This window comes from Erithacus rubecula (genome assembly GCF_903797595.1).
Source record: "Erithacus rubecula genome assembly, chromosome: 11".
Taxonomy (NCBI): domain Eukaryota; kingdom Metazoa; phylum Chordata; class Aves; order Passeriformes; family Muscicapidae; genus Erithacus; species Erithacus rubecula.
The window spans coordinates 486,925-507,500 of record NC_136663.1 but is presented as its reverse complement, the minus strand read 5'-3'; the positions used below and the strand labels follow the sequence as shown (position 1 = coordinate 507,500).

The window sequence follows — 20,576 nt, the reverse complement described above, 5'->3', positions numbered from 1 at the left end:
GACTGACTAATGAGAAAACAGAAATAATGAATGTGCACTTCCAATGTTCCCTGTCTGTTTGGCACAAAGCAGAATTATAATTTGAGGGTGTTCTGACTTAACTGACCATAACTTCACATCAGATTATTTCTGCAGCACAATAAAGCTATTTTTATAAATATTTTAGGTTTACTGTTGGTTTAGTATTTTTTTTTCTCTTTTCTCCCTTGTATTATTCCCCTCAATCTATTTCTCCTGCCCAATCTACTAAAAACAACACTGCAGACAGCACAAGCACTCCCACGAGGTGACAGTGGTGTGTGACCTTTCCCTTCCCTGTGTTTTGGGGGAGAGCAGTGTTTTTGCACAGCCCCAGGAGGAAAGTGCTTTAGGGAAGGCTCTGGGCACTGAGTCCCAGCCAGGAACAAGGGCTCAGTAATTGAACAAACACACAATGGGTTAGCAGGATGCAGAGCTAGCTGCAGCCTCTCCTCACTGCTCTGGGTGCAATCCTCCCCTTGCAGCTGCACCACCACACCTGGCAGCACCCTGCCTACCTGAGCCTGCCTCTGGAGGGTCTCACCTCTCAAGGACACTCTGTCACCTGGGGGACACAGCTGGGGGACACAGCTGGGGCAGAAGAGCTGCACTGGCACTGCTGAGGAGGCAGGAGCTGAGGCACAGGGCAGATGTCACTCAGCTGCCACAGCAGCACCCTCAGCCACTCCTGGCACTGCAGGACATGGGGAGCACAGCTCTGCACACCCACAGCAGGAGGTGTCCTGAGCTGGCAGCCAGCACCCAGGGGCCAAACCAAGCTGTGAACAGCACCAAGGCACACAGAGCCCCCTGACTCACAGGCTAACCCCCTCCTCTCAACAGCACAAATGCTCCTGGCTCTCTCTTGCAACACCCCTCAACTCCCCTCAGTCTGGGGACAGCTTCCAGCAGCCAAGGTTCTGGGACACCTCAAGAGGGGAGCTGTGCACACAGGGAGCTGCAGCTCAGAGGGGATATGGATGTCTGAAGAACATTTAATCACTTGAGGTGTGCTGGGCTGCAGGGTCCACTCTCAGGCGTGGATGTTCCCCAGATGTGCACACAGCCAGCCAGAACAATGCCCTACAGCCCTGAAGGGGAATCTGAGGTTTTCTGGAGTGTCAGTGCCCTGCAGATCACCCACAGGGACCACCCTGGGCACACCCACCCTGTGCAGCTCTGCCCTCCTGCACATCTGCCTGCAGCTACTAGGAACACAAATGGGTGTCTGCACTGAAAAATCCCCTTTAATTCAGATGCCACTGAGCTGCCCTGGCCCTGCCCCGTGGCTGTGGAGCTGGGGGCTCCCTGCTCTCTGGGCTTTCACAGGAACAGATGGAAACTGTTTCCAGGTGACTGTGCCCAAAAGGGAACTGATCTCACTGCATTTGAAGTGGGAAAAACTAAAAAGGGCAAGGTGCCAAAGACATTTTTCAAACTTTTGGAAAGTACTGGATTACTGGAAAGCTCAAACTGCTGCTATCTGAAAAATATAGAAAGAGAATTTATAATAGCTCAGGCTAAAAACTCCCTTGCTTTTCTTGTGTTACATACACTAAACTTCAGTGGTCAGGAAAGGTCTAAGGAAGCCTCAAGAAGCACTGCCAAGCTCCTGGAGGTTTCAGTGTGGGTCTGCTGCAGGAAGAGCTGGGGTAAGGTGTGTCAAGGGCCAAGGGGAAAGACCCCAGTCTATGATGAGGGGTCTGGCACACACAAAGCAAATCCCATCTCCTGAGTTCAAAGGGAAGTGCAAAGGCAGCTCCAGCATTTCCAGGGACCATCCAGCCCCTCGCTGCTTTCATGGAAGCTGGGAAATTGCAGTTCACAGACTCCACTGGTTAAGCTGTGCCAAAAGAGATCTGTGGATTGTTTAACACTCACAGGAAGGATTCTGAGTCTCTGAGCAATCTGGTTGTATGCCAGATCAAGACAGAATAGTGAAGGACATTGTACTGAACTCCTGGGAACATTCTTACCTAAGATGTTTAGGATAAAATCCTTTAAATTTTTGGGTAAAGACATTAGCTGTATTTCTCCCCCTTCCCAGTGTGCATTATGAAGGGCTGTCCTCACAGACTCTTTCCTATTTTTGAGTACAGATCTCTCAGCTGTGCTCTGGCCACCTCCTGGAGTGATGATTCTGCTTTAGTGTAACAAACTACCTCAGCTGTGTAACTAAGGGCAGAAGCTCCCAGGACAAACTAGAGACCATTTCTCACACAGTGCCATTGGCAGAACCAAAGCACATATTCCAACTTTACACCCCATCACTGGTCCTCCAAAGGGATTTCTGCTTGCTACAGTACAGGCATCAACTCTTCAGCAATTACAGGATGAGTAGAGCTGGTCACTCTTGGCTGAGAACAATACTTGGCTTTGCTCAGTCCAAGACCAGCCCTGGGACACCAGTGTGGAGACCCAAAGTGTGAGCTCTAGTGCAGGTTTGTGGCTCTCCACCTGTGGGACTGCCTGTGCCACCTGGGATCACTGCACCTCATTAAAACCTCATTAAAAATCCCCTTTGTGCATGTGACTCAGAGCCACCACTGCCAAGCCCAGGGGGTCTTACAGGGAAACAAGCACAACAGCTGAGGGATTGGAAGGAAGAGCAGTTAATCCAGGGAAAGAGGAAGGAGAGAGGAGATCTCAAATTCTGATTTGGGGTGACAGAGCACGACGCTGATTTTGTGTTAGACTGGAAAACACCCACCCAGCTTCTGCAAGGAGCAGAGGGAAGGCAAGGCTCCCCCAGGCAGCCCCTGCTGTGCCCACGGGCACTGCTGTGCCAGGCTGGAGGGGCTGCCCGTGCCTGGCACAGCAACACTGCTGCCTCCAGCCTCCAGCTGTGTCCTGCTGTGCCTCTTCCAGAGGCTCCCTCTCCCTCCCCTGGAAAGTGAGGCACTTACCTGGTGGGAGGAAGGCTGTATGCTGCTGTAACTGCATGTTGGCAAGAGCTTGCTGGTATTGGAAGATACCAGTGTTAAAGACTGCGGTGGCACCATTGGTTTTTTCAAGCGCAGGCCTCTTTGGTAAGGGGGGAAGTACAGCTTGAGGAATTCCCTGAATGGTGGATGGGTATAAAAATAAAAGTCCAGTAACAAAAAGAAAAGAAAAAAAAAAGAAAAGGGGAGGGGGTGGGAGGGAGGGGAAAAGGAGAGAGAAAAAGGAAAAAAAGAAAAATCAGTAGAGGGCAAAATAACCAGGCAGCACCATGTTTCTCCATGAGCAAGCAAGCGGCATAGCAGACTGAACTCCCAAATCAAAGGCGAGGGAACAGCTTTCCGGGGAGCACTGCCTGCCTAGACTGCAGCGGCACGGGCAGCCAGCCCGGGCTCTGGGCAAGCAGCGCCGCCGGCTGCAGCAGCATCGCACGGAGAAGCCACGCCAAGAACTGTCCCCCGGGCAGCGGCTGGCAGGGCCGGGCGACCCCCCAGCCCCCGGGCATGCAGAGCGCCGCATGCGGCCCCGGCCGCGCCCCGCCGCGCCCAAGCCATGCCAGCGCCCCAGCGCGGCGCCGGGGACGGGACGGGAACGGGACGGGGATGGGGATGGGACAGGGATGGGACGGGGATGGGACGGGGATGGGACAGGGACAGGGCGGGGCGGGCGCGGGGCGGCTGCAGGGAGCGCACCCAGCCCGGCCCCGGGGAGGGAAACCGGGATGTTCCATTCTACTCATTAACCCCAAACTCCGCTCTACCATACAGCTACATGCCAAGCTAAAAGGTGAAAGGTCATAGTACCAGGTCAAAGGTTGCCTCGAGGGGTCGCTTCAGTGATTTGACAGCCGACTGAGTCTTAATTAGCAGGCAGCGAGCACATGATGGCAATGGCCAGTGGGGTCAAGCGCATTAACATAAACAGCAAGCAGAGGTGCGTCATGGGGGCAGCAGTGCATTTGGGGAGGTGAGAAAAAACAAATAAAAACAAATCACCGGATGCCGTGTACAACGGTAACAAGACTAGGCATGCACGGCCCTGGGCAGGGCAGGGCAGGGCAGGGCAGGGCAGGGGCCGCGCCGAGCCGAGCCGAGCCGAGCCGGGATCCTGCCCCCAGCCCGCGGCCACCGCTCGCCCCGCCGGCCCCGCCGGGCTCTGCTCCCACACCCACAGCTCGGCACGGGGGACCCTCTGCCACCACAGCCCCCCAGTGCTGCCCTCGCCTCCACTGCAAACCAGCTCCAGCCCGGCTGCTACAGCCACGGGCCAGCACTAGCCCCGGGACAGCCACTGCCAGCCCTGGGGACACGGGACAGCGACAGCAGCAACACCGTCAGACCCATTCAAACGGCACCTCTACAAACACGGACGGACAGGAACTGAACACGGAGTTACCTGGCTGTGCAGCTGGATAGGAACACACTGATACACACCTGTCCCCACACAGACACAGGCAACCAGAGACACGAGCTGCCCACACACACAGGGTACACACAGGGTACACAGGGTACACACAGGGTACACACAGGTACACACAGGGGCACACAGGGGCACACAGGGTACACACAGGATACACACAGGGGCACACAGGGGCACACAGGTACACACAGGGTACACACAGGGGCACACAGGGGCACACAGGGGCATACAGGATACACACAGGGTACACACAGGGTACACAGGGTACACACAGGGTACACACAGGTACACACAGGGGCACACAGGGGCACACAGGGTACACACAGGATACACACAGGGGCACACAGGGGCACACAGGTACACACAGGGTACACACAGGGGCACACAGGGGCACACAGGGGCATACAGGATACACACAGGGTACACACAGGGTACACAGGATACACACAGGGGCACACAGGTACACACAGGGTACACACAGGGTACACACAGGGGCACACAGGGGCACACAGGGGCACACAGGGTACACACAGGGTACACACAGGGGCACACAGGGGCACACAGGTACACACAGGGGCACACAGGTACACACAGGTACACACAGGGGCATACAGGGTACACACAGGGGCATACAGGGTACACACAGGTACACACAGGGTACACACAGGTACACACAGGGGCACACAGGATACACACGGGGCACACAGAGGGTACACACAGGGTACACACAGGTACACACAGGGGCACACAGGTACACACAGGGGCACACAGAGGGTCCACACAGGATGCACACAGGTACACACAGGTACACACAGGGTGCACACAGGTACACACAGGTACACACAGGTACTCTGAACATCAGCAGCCAAAATTAGTCCAACCACTCAGTGGTCTGGAAGTGCTCCAGAGCAGATCTGGCACCTCATGCTGAGAAAGCTCCTTGCACCATGAGGTGCCCAGGCACACAGACCCTCCTGGGCAGGACAAACACACATCCACCACGGCCTGTCCTCAGTGCACATCCACATTCCACCTTCCATGCCGCTCCCACACTCACCATGGCAGCTGCCGTCGCTGCTGCCTGGGCAGCTGCAGCCTGGTTAACCTGGTACTGGGCAGCCTTGATCTTGGCTTGCAGGTGTGCAGGAGGGTGGAAGTATTTGCACTTTTCCCGGGAGCACCTGCCCTTGATGTAGTCCATGCAGACGGTGACGGTGTTGTCGTTGGTGTCGATCATGGCGCTGTCGGCGGGGTGAGCGAACCGACAGTCGTTCTCTCCCCTGTTGCAGTTCCCACGCTGGTACTCCCGACACACCTGTGACAGCAGCACAACAAAGCCATGACTCTGGAGATGGCAGATGCAGGCGTGGCTCTCAGCAGAGACAAGCGTTCTGAAAGCCTGGAGAGCACCCTGAGGAAGGGTCCTGCTGCACTGGCATGGGGGGCTCAGGGCTCCCCAGAGCCACTGCTGATGCCAAGGAGCCAGAAACCCTGCTGTGACCAGACCAAGCACACAGCAGTGTCATTGTGGCTGCCACTCTGCTGCCCATGGGGCTCTTTCTGCCTGCTGAAACGTGCTGTGGCCACTCTCAAGCAGCCCAAGGTGCTCGCCATGCCCTGCCGTGGCCTGGCTGTGCTCAGTCTGCTCATGAAGGGGAGGGGATGGTGTGTGGCTGTCCCCAGAGAGCCCCCCCAGGCTGGCACTCCGTGTGCCACCATCCAGGTGCCTGCCAGGAGCCAGCAGCCACAGCCCAGGGTGGTGGCACAGCCCCAGTGCTGCCCAGCCATCACCCTGAGCAGAAAGGAGGGGAATGGCAGGGCCACAGCCAGAGCCTGCTCTCTGCTCTCACTGTCACACAGCAGCAGCCAGATGGAGCTGCAGGGCTCAGACACTGCAGCTGCTTGGTGACAGCCCTGCAGTGTCCCCAGCCAGCCCTGAGCCCACACTGACCACCACAGACACCCACTGTGCCCCCAGTGTGACAAACACCATGTGTGACAAAACCCTGTGTCTGACAGACTGACATGGGCTCCTGTCGTGGTCAGCTCTCCCCAAACCAACTAAACACACCCAGCATTCCAGCTTTCCAAAGGCCATAGGAAACAGAGGGACAAAAGCAACAGGGTCTGCATAAAAATCCTTTAGTAGATGAATTTCCTGTTCAAGGTGGGTGCCTGGAGCTTGGATCATCAGTATTCCTCAAGGACCTTGGCTCTGACTCCTGCAACAACCCAGATTTGGTGGTAGTTTGGTGTGCCTCCACACCAGTCCTCAGGCTGCTGTTTAGCCCTGGTGCCACTGCCAGTGAACTTGCCCATCCTCTGTGGTTATGAAGTGACCCTGCAGGACCAGGACCAGGTCAGGTGTGGAAGTGTCTGCACGATGCTGTTCAGAGGCTTTTTCTGGTGACAGACTCCAGGTGTGTATTTGCACAGAGCCACATGAGCCAGGCCCAGCCCCTCACTGCTCCCTGCTCATCCCCTGCCCTCCTCTCAGGGCCTGCAGAACAGATTCTGCAGCCAGAAACACTCAGGCAAATTCCTGGGCTGGAAAACAACCACTGGCCTGCCAGGTAATCCTGCAGCCAGATCCCTTCCCTGGCCCAGTCCCTGCAGTGGAACATGCCAGCCTGATCACCCAGAGCTGACCAGCTCCAAGAACTTCTAAGTTGCTTCTTTCTGGCAAAACATGGCACAGGAGAACCAAGCAAGAAACAGCAGCTTGGCTTTGGTCATCCCTGACTTTGGAACACTTCTAAAAGAAAATTATGGCAATCCAACAGAAACAGCTGGTTTTGATAAAGCATTAGGCAATTCCTTTCTCTCTCACTTCCCTGTCCTTCTTGCTTCTTTCTAGGTCACTGAAGAACCACACTTTGTTCAAGATATTTCCTGCAGGGGAGGAGTGTGAGGAAAGCTGTGAAAAGCCTCAAGCCATGACATTCCCACCTGAAATGCAGATTCCTTGCAGGAGTGGCACTGGACTCTTGCATGCTGTGGGTGTGAAATCCAGATGAAGGCAATCCCTCTGCTAGCAGCAGCCACTGCCCTCACTTTGCCAGGAGTGCATTAACTCAGCAGACACAGTGCTGCATCCCTGAAAAGCCCAGCTGTGCCTGCTGAGAGCTTGGAGCAGCCTGGCTCTGTAGGCACAGCGTGTGCTGACTTCATTCCTGCCACTGCACATCACTCTTGAAAATAAATATTTAAAATTCTAAGCAGAACCAATCATAGTCCAAGATTAGATGCTAACATCACTGTGGTTATTTTTCTCCAGGACAGTTCATTCCAAGGCAGAGTGAGTGGAGCCTTATAAAGCTCTGATCATGCCATAACAAATGGCAATGCCAGAGCTGCAGCTCCCCAGGAGAGCAGGTGGACACTGCTGGCTCTTCTGGGAGGTAACACCCAGATCATGCAGAATCTCCAAAATCCATTCTGTATTTTTGTAGCCTATAAAGTACATTGAACTATTTTGCTGTTCATAAAAATGACCTGCTTGTTTAGTCTTTGGATACTAAATTTGGATACTCCAGATCAGATGACCACTGTACTGGAAAGCATTTGCAAATTATGTTCTCACCTACATGTTTCACTGTTGAATCTGAATTTGCAGAAGGAAAAAACAGTATTGTGACCTTGAAAGTGCTACTCCAGGATCTCCCTCTCATGCAGAGGAGCTTGGCTCAGCAGTGCATCACTTCTCTGAGGAGCAGTACCAAGAGAATGCAGTGTCCAGAGGGCCAAATCCTGCAGGCTGGGGTCCCAGATGTCACCAGCTCCTCATGCACAGCAGTCACAGCCTGCAGCCAGCACCAGAGCTGCCCTGGATGGGCACACCAAGGGTGCCCCTGCTTCCCTGGGACAATGGGACATCCTGCTCTGACCAGGATGCCTTTGAGCCCTCATGTCCCACCCTGAGCAGCCCATGGGCACTGCAGGGCTGGAAGCACAATCAATCAGAGCAGCTGACCTTGGCAGCACAACCCAAAGGGTTCCCACCACAGGCATCTTCCTCTCTATACTCATTTCCAAATCCATTATGATTTATTTATGAATTTACCTAATTGCATTTTGATTTTAGTCCACCTCTGGCAGGTGTCCATTATGAAACAGAGTCCTCAAGGGAAAAACATCCCTGGGTGATTCCAAGAGCCCCTTGTGTGCCAGCTCAGAGCTGCCTCCTGCAACCTGAGCGTGCTCTGGGGAACGCTTCCCTCAGGGAAAACATCTCTAAACAGGGAAATGATGCCATCCCACAGGAGGGTGACCTGTGGTGATGTCAGCTCTGAGAATAGTGACAGTAGCAGTGGGAAGTGCTGGCTGCCAGCTGACCCTCCCTGTCCCAGCTCAGCCCTTCTGAGCAGCAGCTCGTCAGCCTGGGATGCAGCTAAGGAAAAGGAATTCACTTCCCTTGCAAGGAGAGATAATCCCTGTTGGTGCAGGCACTCAGCAGAGTTACAAATACAGCAGGCTGCATTAAACAGATCCTTGCTGCTCCTGCCAGCGTGCTCCCTGGGCTCAGTGAGCAGACCCACTGGCAGAAGGGACAGCAGCAGCACACCAGGGCAGCCTGGCTGCTCAGCCTCCCCCATCCTGCCTTTCAACCACCACACCCAGACAGGGCTGCCAAGCTCTCAGGCTGTGCCCATGGGCTGAGATCTGTGCTCTCAGGCTGTGATCCATGCTCAGGCTGTGCTCTCAGGCTGTGTTCCATGCTCAGGCTGTGCTCTCAGGCTGTGCTCTCAGGCTGTGATCCATGCTCAGGCTGTGTTCCATGCTCAGGCTGTGCTCTCAGGCTGTGCTCTCAGGCTGTGATCCATGCTCAGGCTGTGATCCATGCTCAGGCTGTGCTCTCAGGCTGTGCTCCATGCTCAGGCTGTGCTCTCAGGCTGTGCTCCATGCTCAGGCTGTGCTCTCAGGCTGTGCTCTCAGGCTGTGCTCTCAGGCTGTGCTCTCAGGCTGTGATCCATGCTCAGGCTGTGCTCTCAGGCTGTGCTCTCAGGCTGTGCTCTCAGGCTGTGTTCCATGCTCAGGCTGCGCTCTCAGGCTGTGCTCCCAGGCTGTGCACAATGCTCCCAGGCTGTGATCCATGCTCCCAGGCTGTGATCCATGCTCCCAGGCTGTGCCCCAAGCTCACAGCAGCTGGCTGCAGGTCCCTGGCTCCCTGCCTACACTGCCACTGCACTGATAAGGGGCTGAAAACACTGTCAGGACTTTGAGATAAGGCAGATTGGGAGCAAGGGAGAGCAGCAGCTGGAGAGCACCGACACTTGTCAGGGTTGTAGCAGGGGTGATAAGCTGGAGGAGGAGGCCAGCAGGGAGTGTGGGCACTGCCTGCCCAGAGCCAGGGAGGCACAGCCCTCTGCACCCCAGGGTGCAGCCCTGCACCTCTCCCCAGCTCAGTGTCCCCACCGTGCTAATGCCTTCTGGGCTTCACTGACAGCTTGGTGGCATCCCTGCTGCTGCCACGGCCATCCCTAAATATTCCCATTCCTTTCTGCAGGGGAGGGTCAGGAGCAGAGTGGCAGCCTGAACTTACTGTACAATACTCAGTCACTCCTTGTCCCCATGTCACAGCACCACCAGCCCAAGTGAGAGTCGCATCATTTGCTCCACAAGGGAAGTGTTTCCTGTCTAGAAGACACCACGAAGGACAGCACCTGTGGAGGCAAAGTGCACAGGAGCTCCTACCTCCAGCCTGTCCGTCCTCATCAGCTTCTGTGCGGCGGCGGCGGCGGGGACGGGCACGCCAGGGCTGCCTGTCACCAGCACGGGGGCCGTGGGCAGGATCTCAGCAGGGACCAGCCCCGGGGACACGGGGCCCAGGTAGGGGCTGAAGGCGGCGGAGGCGTTGGTGGCCAAGCTGGGAGCGACGGAGAACATGGGCTGCAAGAGAGGGAGAGACACTGAGCACAGCCCCCTCCTGTGTCCCAGACCTGGGGTGTGCTGGGCCCTGCTGCCTGCAGGGACACTGCCTGTGCTGGGCCCTGCTGCCTGCAGGGACACTGCCTGTACTGGGCTCTGCTGCTGCCTGCAGGGACACTGCCTGTGCTGGGGCAGCTGCTGCCTGCAGGGACACTGCCTGTGCTGGGCCCTGCTGCCTGCAGGGACACTGCCTGTGCTGGGCCCTGCTGCCTGCAGGGACACTGCCTGTGCTGGGCTCTGCTGCTGCCTGCAGGGACACTGCCTGTGCTGGGGCAGCTGCTGCCTGCAGGGACACTGCCTGTGCTGGGCTCTGCTGCTGCCTGCAGGGACACTGCCTGTGCTGGGCCCTGCTGCCTGCAGGGACACTGCCTGTGCTGGGCTCTGCTGCCTGCAGGGACACTGCCTGTGCTGGGCTCTGCTGCTGCCTGCAGGGACACTGCCTGTGCTGGGCTCTGCTGCCTGCAGGGACACTGCCTGTGCTGGGCTCTGCTGCTGCCTGCAGGGACACTGCCTGTGCTGGGCCCTGCTGCCTGCAGGGACACTGCCTGTGCTGGGCTCTGCTGCTGCCTGCAGGGACACTGCCTGTGCTGGGCTCTGCTGCCTGCAGGGACACTGCCTGTGCTGGGCTCTGCTGCCTGCAGGGACACTGCCTGTGCTGGGCTCTGCTGCTGCCTGCAGGGACACTGCCTGTGCTGGGCCCTGCTGCCTGCAGGGACACTGCCTGTGCTGGGGCAGCTGCCTGCAGGGACACTGCCTGTGCTGGGCTCTGCTGCTGCCTGCAGGGACACTGCCTGTGCTGGGCTCTGCTGCCTGCAGGGACACTGCCTGTGCTGGGCCCTGCTGCCTGCAGGGACACTGCCTGTGCTGGGCCCTGCTGCCTGCAGGGACACTGCCTGTGCTGGGCCCTGCTGCCTGCAGGGACACTGCCTGTGCTGGGCCCTGCTGCCTGCAGGGACACTGCCTGTGCTGGGCCCTGCTGCCTGCAGGGACACTGCCTGTGCTGGGGCAGCTGCTGCCTGCAGGGACACTGCCTGTGCTGGGCTCTGCTGCTGCCTGCAGGGACACTGCCTGTGCTGGGCCCTGCTGCCTGCAGGGACACTGCCTGTGCTGGGCTCTGCTGCTGCCTGCAGGGACACTGCCTGTGCTGGGCTCTGCTGCCTGCAGGGACACTGCCTGTGCTGGGCCCTGCTGCCTGCAGGGACACTGCCTGTGCTGGGCTCTGCTGCTGCCTGCAGGGACACTGCCTGTGCTGGGCTCTGCTGCCTGCAGGGACACTGCCTGTGCTGGGCTCTGCTGCTGCCTGCAGGGACACTGCCTGTGCTGGGGCAGCTGCTGCCTGCAGGGACACTGCCTGTGCTGGGCTCTGCTGCCTGCAGGGACACTGCCTGTGCTGGGCCCTGCTGCCTGCAGGGACACTGCCTGTGCTGGGCTCTGCTGCTGCCTGCAGGGACACTGCCTGTGCTGGGCTCTGCTGCTGCCTGCAGGGACACTGCCTGTGCTGGGCTCTGCTGCTGCCTGCAGGGACACTGCCTGTGCTGGGCTCTGCTGCTGCCTGCAGGGACACTGCCTGTGCTGGGGCAGCTGCTGCCTGCAGGGACACTGCCTGTGCTGGGCCCTGCTGCCTGCAGGGACACTGCCTGTGCTGGGCTCTGCTGCTGCCTGCAGGGACACTGCCTGTGCTGGGCTCTGCTGCTGCCTGCAGGGACACTGCCTGTGCTGGGGCAGCTGCTGCCTGCAGGGACACTGCCTGTGCTGGGCTCTGCTGCTGCCTGCAGGGACACTGCCTGTGCTGGGCTCTGCTGCCTGCAGGGACAGGCACCCCAGCACGGGGCAGCTCCCACAGCAGCTCCCAGCAATGCCACCATCAGTGACACACTCTGTGACACACACAGCCCAGGCTGCCAGGGGGACACAGCTCAGCAGGTACAGTGCTGCTCCTGGGGAAAGGGCACCTGAGAGCCCTGACTGAGCATCAGCCACACCCAACCTCAGGCACAGGCAAAGCTCTTCTGACCTGGTGCAGCTAGAGCTGGCTCAGGATCCCAGGGATTCACACAGCCACAATCCTTACACTACAGGATTCAGCAGGCTGCCCATGCAGACACTCACTGCATCAGGAGATGCTTTAGTTAGTTACTTAGTTAGTTTAGTTTAGTTAGGCTAAAACATTACACCAGTGGAAGAAAGAGCACATGCAAACATGATTTTCTTTTGTTTGCTTGCATGTTTTCAAAAAAGAGTCAAGTGCCCTTGTGAAGATAATTGGGTGTAGAGCCCAAATAATGCTGTGAAAACCCAACAGAGCTGCTACACTGCAGCAAGGATTAAATAACTCTCCTGCCCCCAAATGCAGTGTAACTGCCAAATAAAATTCAGCCAGGAGTGTTTGTGTTTCACTATCTAAATAAAGCAGTTACTCAAGGCATTTAGGCTTTTTCCCCAACTAATTTTTAGAGGGAAAAACAACTACAGAGTGAACACAACTCTTTCTCTGTTTCATATCAACTTAAGGCAGACACCAGAGAACAGCACATGTTTCTGTATTCCTGAGGAAATGACTGAATTGTTTGGAAGCAAGAGACATTGGAAATAATGAACAAAAATATGCAGGGATTACTGGAGAAAACAGAATGGGAGTTGTGTAAATGGGTATAATTTCTGTAATGCTTATGATTCTTCATTCATGTCAATGAAAAGCAAACTGGCAAATATTACAGGAAATTAAATATTACTCCTAAACAAACTATTAATTAACTCACTTTTCATCAATGGGTTATCAGCTATGTAATAATGAACTTTAAAATAGGACCAGTCTGTTAGTGTGTAACTTAAGAGATGCTGGTGTTTGATTTTAGCCCAATATACTCAAACAGATACCAGTGTGTCTGCTGTACAGCAAATAAGACAACCCCATTTATTTTCTACTGAGCTTATTCTACAAAATGTAAATATCCTGCAGCCTTTTGAGCCCTGCAGAGTAACAGCAGAGGCAGCTGGCCTTGCTCTGAAGCTCACAGGTACATTGGGATGTGCTGCCTGGTCTGGGGGCCACCCCACTGTCCTACAGCCCATCAGCACATGGCCACTGCAGGGCCAGGGCACTGAGCCACCCCACCCTCTGCCAGGGCTCACACTGATGCACTTGCCATGGCCAAGCTGAGCCTAACTCCCCCTAAACCAAGGCTCAATTGCAGCAAGCAGTTCTCTGGAGTGAAGGGAAAACACCCACTGGGCATCTCCTCAAAGCCAGGAGTTTCCTAGAGCACCTGATATTGCAAAGGAAACCAAAACCTCCTGCAGATCACTCGCTGTTCAAACTTTGAGATTGCAAAAGACAAGTTAACCCAAGGTTACAGAAAATATTAAAAATATTACTCCAGGCAAGGCAGAATTAAGCAACACAAGGACACACAGAGGGGCATTTCAGGGCAGTTGGGTTCCCATCTATTCCTGAGCTCTGTGGGGTTTCCCTGGTGTGGAGCCTGTGCTGCCTGTCCCTAGCCCAGCCCAGGGAGGCTGCAGTGGGATTTCCCTGCCCCAGCCCAGGGAGGCTGCAGTGAGATTTCCCTGCTGGGAGCTGCAGTGGGATTTCCCTGCTGGAAGCTGCAGTGGGATTTCCCTGCTGGGAGCTGCAGTGGGATTTCCCTGCCCCCAGGGAAGCTGCAGTGGGATTTCCCTGCCCCAGCCCAGAGAGGCTGCAGTGGGATTTCCCTGCCCCAGCCCAGCCCAGGGAGGCTGCAGTGGGATTTCCCTGCTGGGAGCTGCAGTGGGATTTCCCTGCTGGGAGCTGCAGTGCACATACCACAGGCTGCAGTGGGGCTCCAGGCATCATGGCATTGGCCAGCTGCATCTGCTGGGCCAGCATGGCCATGTTCTTCTGCTGGATCAGGTTATTGCGGCCATTGATCTCCAGCTGTGTTTTTAAGTGGGGTGGTGGGTGAAGATATTTGCAGTTTTCCCTGGAGCATCGACCCTGAAGGAAAGAATGGCACAGCAGGATTAGAAGCTGCATCTCTGTTCCTTACAGCACAGGCTACAGCAAACACAGACTGCAGACACATTTACAGATCCCTGGACAATGAGACCTCACCTGAGCACAATGCAGAATCAGAGCCAATTACTGCTGGATGGGTAACATGGAACTACAACATGGAATCAGAGGAGCTGACCAACCCAGTTCTGAAATCCAGGTTAAACTCAATGTCCTCATCTCAGTGCTGGGCTTTAGGCTGTTCCACAGTCTCTGGATGAGACCCAAAGCCTAGCAGTACGTGCTGTACACCCCAACCACTTAATGCACTTCATACACTCAAATGCTTTACAGCCATAAAAAATCATTCCTGAGATCTAATGCAATGTCCTCTGGCTCCCAGGAAACAAGGAGCCTCACTCATTCCCCACTGAGATAAGCATTTCTCTCCACCTAGAAGATGGATTTTAAGGAAAGGTATTTAGTCAGAGTATAGACTGCCAGAATACTCCACAGCCCCAGGTAAATTGTGCTTATGCTTTGCTATCACCAGCTACTATCAAAACACTTCCATCCTCCTGTTTGCATGTAGCTCTGGAGCCCAGGGCACCTTTAACCTTCAATCTGTTTTAATTTACAGATCTTAGCAAATTTCCCAAAAGAAATGCAGGCTTGTCTGGCTGGGAGCAGGGTTTCTTGTTTCACTTTTACTCCATGGACCTTTACAAATGGTTCACAGAGCACCCAGGAGCTGGAAGCCACTGTCACAGCTCTCACCAGAACACAGCAGCATTCATTTCTTTTTTTGGTGTTTAATACACAGATTTATTTCCTACTCTGTATAGTTCACTTTCATTGTCAAAAATGCAGAAATGCCATGCAGTGCTGATGGGAGCAGGATGTGCCTGACCCTGCTGTGCTCAGTGGGGTGAGCACAGGGCTCAGCACGGTCTGGGGATCAGGAGCTGGAGTGGCAGGAATTTTCACCTTGCCTTCAGGGCAGCAGGAACATGTCCCTGTCCCCAGGCTCCCTCCCCCAGGGCAGAAGCATCCCCAGCCACACACCATGGCCTCAGTGCCCACAAAACACTTTGTGTGGCACTCACACAGCTGTGGACAACGTGACAAACTCAGGCAAAGAGAATGACCAACCTGCCTTGGAAAAATCACTCCCCAAATTCTGCATTCTGAAAATGGAAGATTTCTGGAAGATTTGGATCCTCTGACAGGTGTTGGACTGTGACAGTGCACCTGGGTTTTTCAGACTGAACAGGAGTGTGCCCATCTGTGTGTGGCTCTTCCCCACAGCACCAGTTTTTGGGAAGCACAGCACACCCTGCTTTTAACATCCCAAATGTTAGGAATACAATGCAATTCTCTGATAATAATCTCCTTCCAGAAAACATCCTGACTGCATATTTAATAATAGAAAAGGTTTCTTGGGATTCTCCTTTGAGACTGCAATCTCCTTTACTCACTGAGTCTGTGATTCTGTAATTTGAAGTAGCTGTTCATGGTCAGACATACAACTCTCTAACATTTAACAGGCTACCTCTTAAAGACAAAAATCTCCTTGTGGCCAGCAGCGAGTGCTGCACATGCCTGCCCCATGTGAACACCACCCCCCATCAGCACTGAACAATTATCAGTGCCTGACTCCAGCTGCAGTCACTGGGGGCTGTTCTGAGGCTGCTGTGGCCCTGCCTGGCTGCAGCTGGAGCTGGGCAGGAGCTGCCTGAGCAGGGGCTCTGCCTGGGGCTGCTCCCTGCTGAGGATGCCAAAGCTGCAGCTGCAGCAGCCACCACTCACCAGTGCAGCTGGAACACACACAGCACTTGTGACCCAAACCAAACACACCAACACCTCCCTGCCAGGGAGTGCAAACTCCTCCTGAACCCAGCAGCAGGATGGCTGCTACATACCATCAACTATTGCCTGTAAATGGTCAAGCTATTTACCCTGATGCCCATGTGTTTCACAGGAAAACATTTAACTCCATGTAAGTATGGCTTCCTTTTTAAAAATAAACTGTTGGCTTTGTGATGAGGCTGCCTGCCACATTCAGAGAAACCTTTTCAGGAACACTCAGAGAAACCTTTCCAATATACTGTGGGGCTCTCAAACAAGCAGGATCCCAGCTGGGGAGAACACACATCCCCCACTGGAGCCCCCTCAGCCATCCCCAGGGCTGCTGCTGTGGCTCAGGGAGACTGATGGCAGCACTCTGCAGACACTTTTATTGGGAATCATTTCATGGGAAAACACACCAAAGTGACCACTTAATGATGTCTTTGTGTGTGATTCTGGTACAGAAAAGCCTCAACCCCTCTAATGGCTCATTTGGCTTGCACAGCTAATAGCACTCCTATGGGAGCTGTCCTGCTGCCATGAAATACAACAGGGTTTAAAAAAAGAAAGAAAAAAGCAAACAGAGCAAGCAGACTGCCAGCATGGAACAGAAGGAAAGACACCAGCTCAGCAGCAAAACCCTCCCTGCTGCTCCTGCTGCCTGTGGGTCCCTCCTCCTCCTCAGCCCCAAGGAATGACCCCCAGAGCCACCACAGAGCCATGAGGATGGGAATGGGGGCAGGATGCAGGTGGGGACATTCACACCTGTGCCACAGGGGTGCCAGCTGAGCTGGCCCTGGGTAAGTGGCTGCTGGGATTCCCCCAAATGACCCCAATTCCCATTTCATAACAGCATCAGCAAATGCATCAGCCACATACGGGTGTACAAGCACTTATAGAAATTATTTAACTTTTATAAATTTTATTCATATTTATGCATTAAAAATTTTATATAAATATTCAATACAATTTGTGGTTGATCTTGGTTATGCTACAAATGTTTGCATATCCCCATGTCTGTACAGACACAGCATTTGCACCAATCCATCATTATTTATACTGGCACTCCCAGGAAACACAGACTGCAGCCTGAGACTGAGCAACACTTCCTTCCCCCCAGCCCCCTCCACCTGCCCCAGCCAGCTGCAGCCCAGGACACAAGGGAATGATGTTTTCCCAGGTCCAGAAAGAGCAGCCTCCCCCAGCCCAAGGGGCTGTGTCCCCCAGGGGCTGGCACATGGGTCACAGCACCTTTGGGAGCCAGTGACAGCTCCAGCTGCTCCTTGAACCTCAGTGCTGCCAAATCCTTTTGGAGCAATCTCTGCTAATCCACAGGATCCCCACTCAGGCGTGTAAGAGCTCACAATTCAACAGGTGAATGAATGACTTTATGTCCAGACCAAGTGAAACACATGGGAGATTTAATCTGCTTGTCAGTGCAGGTTCCCTGGTGCCCAGAGCAGTGGGATGCAGAGCAGGTCCCAGGATTGCTCACAGCTGGAATCCCCTGGCAGTGTCAATGAGCACTGCACAGAGCCTTCCCAAGCAATCTGCCCTGGAGCAGAAAAAGCAAACAAGCAGCAGGAGAGAGGCCCCATCCTGTGCTGATCCTTGTGCACAGAGCTCAGGACTGAGCCCAGCACAGGTATCCCTGCACAGGGACCCCAGCCTGGCCCCCCTGGCAGCTCCTGTAGCTCCCAGAGATGTCCCCAGAGATGTCCCCAGAGATGTCCCCAGCCACAGTGTGCCCAGCCTGGCCCCCCTGGCAGCTCCTGAAGCTCCCAGAGATGTCCCCAGAGATGTCCCCAGCCACAGTGTGCCCAGCCTGGCCCCCCTGGCAGCTCCTGAAGCTCCCAGAGATGTCCCCAGAGATGTCCCCAGAGATGTCCCCAGCCACAGTGTGCCCCAGCCTGGCAGCCCCCTCCCCTCCTGACAGGAGTCACATGCCACCTGCAGTGGATGTGACAGGGACAGAGCCACCCTCCCAGCTGTGCCCAAGGCCCAGGGCAGCACGAGCCCCAGCAAGAGCAAGAGAAGCTGCCTGGGCTGATGCACCCAGGCCTCAGTGCACCTGCCCAGGTGTGTTTGGCTGCCTGTGCCCTGGTCCCCTGGGCTTGGGCACAGTGCTCTGGGCACCCCCTGGCACAGCAGGCTGGCCCAGGTGACAGAGACAGCCCTGCAGAGCAGCAGCACCATCAATCACCTCTGTGCCAGCAGCACACAGCCTCCTGCCACTGCTCAAGGTCAGTGCCTGCCACATTTCATGGCTGCTCTAAAAGCATTGCTGGGAACTGCAGCCCCAGAATGGAGATCACTGCTGGAATCCTGTCCTGAAATGCCAACACATCCACGTGCTTGGGGTTTTTATTGACAGAGTTTATATAAAAATTATACCTTTCCTTATTGTTATCCTTTTAGTAGTAATTTCTCCTTGTTTTTAGCAAGTACAGCATCTTGATATGCCAATTTAAATATGATTAGAATACATTTGTCAAGCAAATATATTATTGATTGAAAAATAATTAATTCCCCACCATTAGTGGGAAAAGTAATTATTAAAATATTATTTTATTCAAGTGAAGTTAAACAGTAAATTCTGACTGAAATTTGGGAGGTTTATTAAACTTCATTTCCAAATAGGATTTTAGTTTATAACTGAGCACAGGTGAAACAAAGCACTCTGAGATGAAAAGCCCTAAATGGGAAATTTCATAGCATCACAGAATCACAGACCTGTTAGAGCTGAACTGACCTTAAAGATCACCCAGTTCCAATCCTCCTGCAGGGGCAGGACACCTTCCACTGCCCCAGGCTGCTCCAAGCCCTGTCCTACCTGGCCTTGAACACCTCCAGGATCAGGGGCCACTGACTGCAGCTGGGGGAACCAGCCAGTGCTGCCCTCTGCCCTGCAAACCCACAGAACAGGACAAGTTCACACAGGAATGGAAGGAAAACCACTCAGCTCCAGTAACAGGACACATCAGTGCATGCCTGTTCCAGCCAGAATCCCACTGTGACTGAAAGGACAATCCCCCAAATGCACCTGAGTAAGGCAGAAAGCACTGCCACTGCCCAAGAGAATTTTAGGAATTAAATAAAGTTGAAGAGTTTCTCTTAAAAAAAACAAAACAAAACAAACCAACACCACAACAAAAACAGAGAATCTTTAACAGCTTCTAAGAAAAAATTCCACCTGTTTTCCACAAGAGGGAACTTTTGACAAGACAGTGATTTCCTATAAAACAACCCCTTTAAATCAGTCAGTGCAGCTTCCCAGGACCAGTGGCAGAAAGGAGCCCCTTAAACAGAAATTCAGGAGGAATTAATGAACTGCATTCACCTACAAGGGCAACACACCAGCCTGGTGCCCACCCCAGGGCTCTGCCACATTCCCCCTGCCCAGGGCACTGCCAAGTCCCTCCAGGGTCCCATCCCAGCCCCTGAGACACTGCCAGGCTCCCCCTCTGCCCCTCTGACCCCATCCCAGCCCCTGAGACACTGCCAGGCTCCCCCCCAGCCCCTCTGCCCCCATCCCTGCCCCTCTGCCCCCATCCCAGCCCCTGAGACACTGCCAGGCTCCCCCTCTGCCCCTCTGACCCCATCCCAGCCCCTGAGACACTGCCAGGCTCCCCCCCAGCCCCTCTGCCCCCATCCCAGCCCCTGAGACACTGCCAGGCTCCCCCCCAGCCCCTCTGCCCCTCTGCCCCCATCCCAGCCCCTTTGCCCCTCTGCCCCCTCCCATCCCCTCTGCCCCCCCATCCCCTCTGCCCCCCATCCCAGCCCCTTTGCCCCTCTGCCCCCATCCCAGCCCCTCTGCCCTCCCCATCCCCTCTGCCCAGCGTGGCTCCACAATCCCGGGTGGCAGCACAAGGCAAGGCCCTGACTCAGCTCTGATGGCTCCCCTGACACACAAACCAGCCTGTTCATCCCTGCACAGGCAGGATTTTTACAGCAGCACCCTGGGTGCTGTGCCTCTCTGCTGTGCTGCTCCCAGAGGAGGCAGTGGGGGGCCAGGGCTGCAGCCCTGCAGGGTGCTGGGTCAGGGACACCCCCTGCCCACCTGCCAGCACCCACCCCCAGCATCAGCCCTGGGAGCTGCAGAGGGAAAACCCTCTGCTGAGCAGCTCCTTCCATTTCCCACCACCTGAAGGAAAGCCCTGCTAAATCAAGGGTGCCTGAGGCTTCCAGTGAGGCAGGAACAATTCCCCTGCACACAGAGCACACCCTTCCCCAGGGATGGCTGCAGCCCTTATTAGTGGAAATAAACCCAACAGAGGGAATGTGAACACCCCTGAGGGCTGCAAAGAACAAAACTGAGAGGTGTGTGGGAACAGGACACAGCAGAGGGGGACAGAGCACAGCAAGCTGCTGGCAAGAAAATATTGCCCAACACGGCAGCAGCACTGGGGAAAAACTGACAGAGTGCAATAACAGGAAGCTTAGTCACTTCTGG

General features: G+C 55.0%; 1 protein-coding gene across 15 annotated transcripts in view; it reads right to left on the bottom strand.

Annotated features, from left to right (window-relative positions):
• MBNL1 (muscleblind like splicing regulator 1) overlaps positions 1-20,576 on the bottom strand; it is a 65,569-nt gene that overhangs the window by 8,612 nt on the left and 36,381 nt on the right. For 11 of the 15 annotated variants that reach the window (XM_079315121.1, XM_079315117.1, XM_079315120.1 and 8 more), the window contains 5 exons: positions 14,108-14,278; positions 10,072-10,266; positions 5,435-5,692; positions 3,762-3,815; positions 2,925-3,078 (listed from right to left, as the gene is read on the bottom strand). In XM_079315121.1, coding sequence (XP_079171247.1) covers positions 2,925-3,078; positions 3,762-3,815; positions 5,435-5,692; positions 10,072-10,266; positions 14,108-14,278 — 832 coding nt within the window. The remainder of the gene's footprint in view (positions 1-2,924; positions 3,079-3,761; positions 3,816-5,434; positions 5,693-10,071; positions 10,267-14,107; positions 14,279-20,576) is intronic. The other 4 variants (XM_079315126.1, XM_079315125.1, XM_079315114.1 and 1 more) reach the window with 1 other exon arrangement.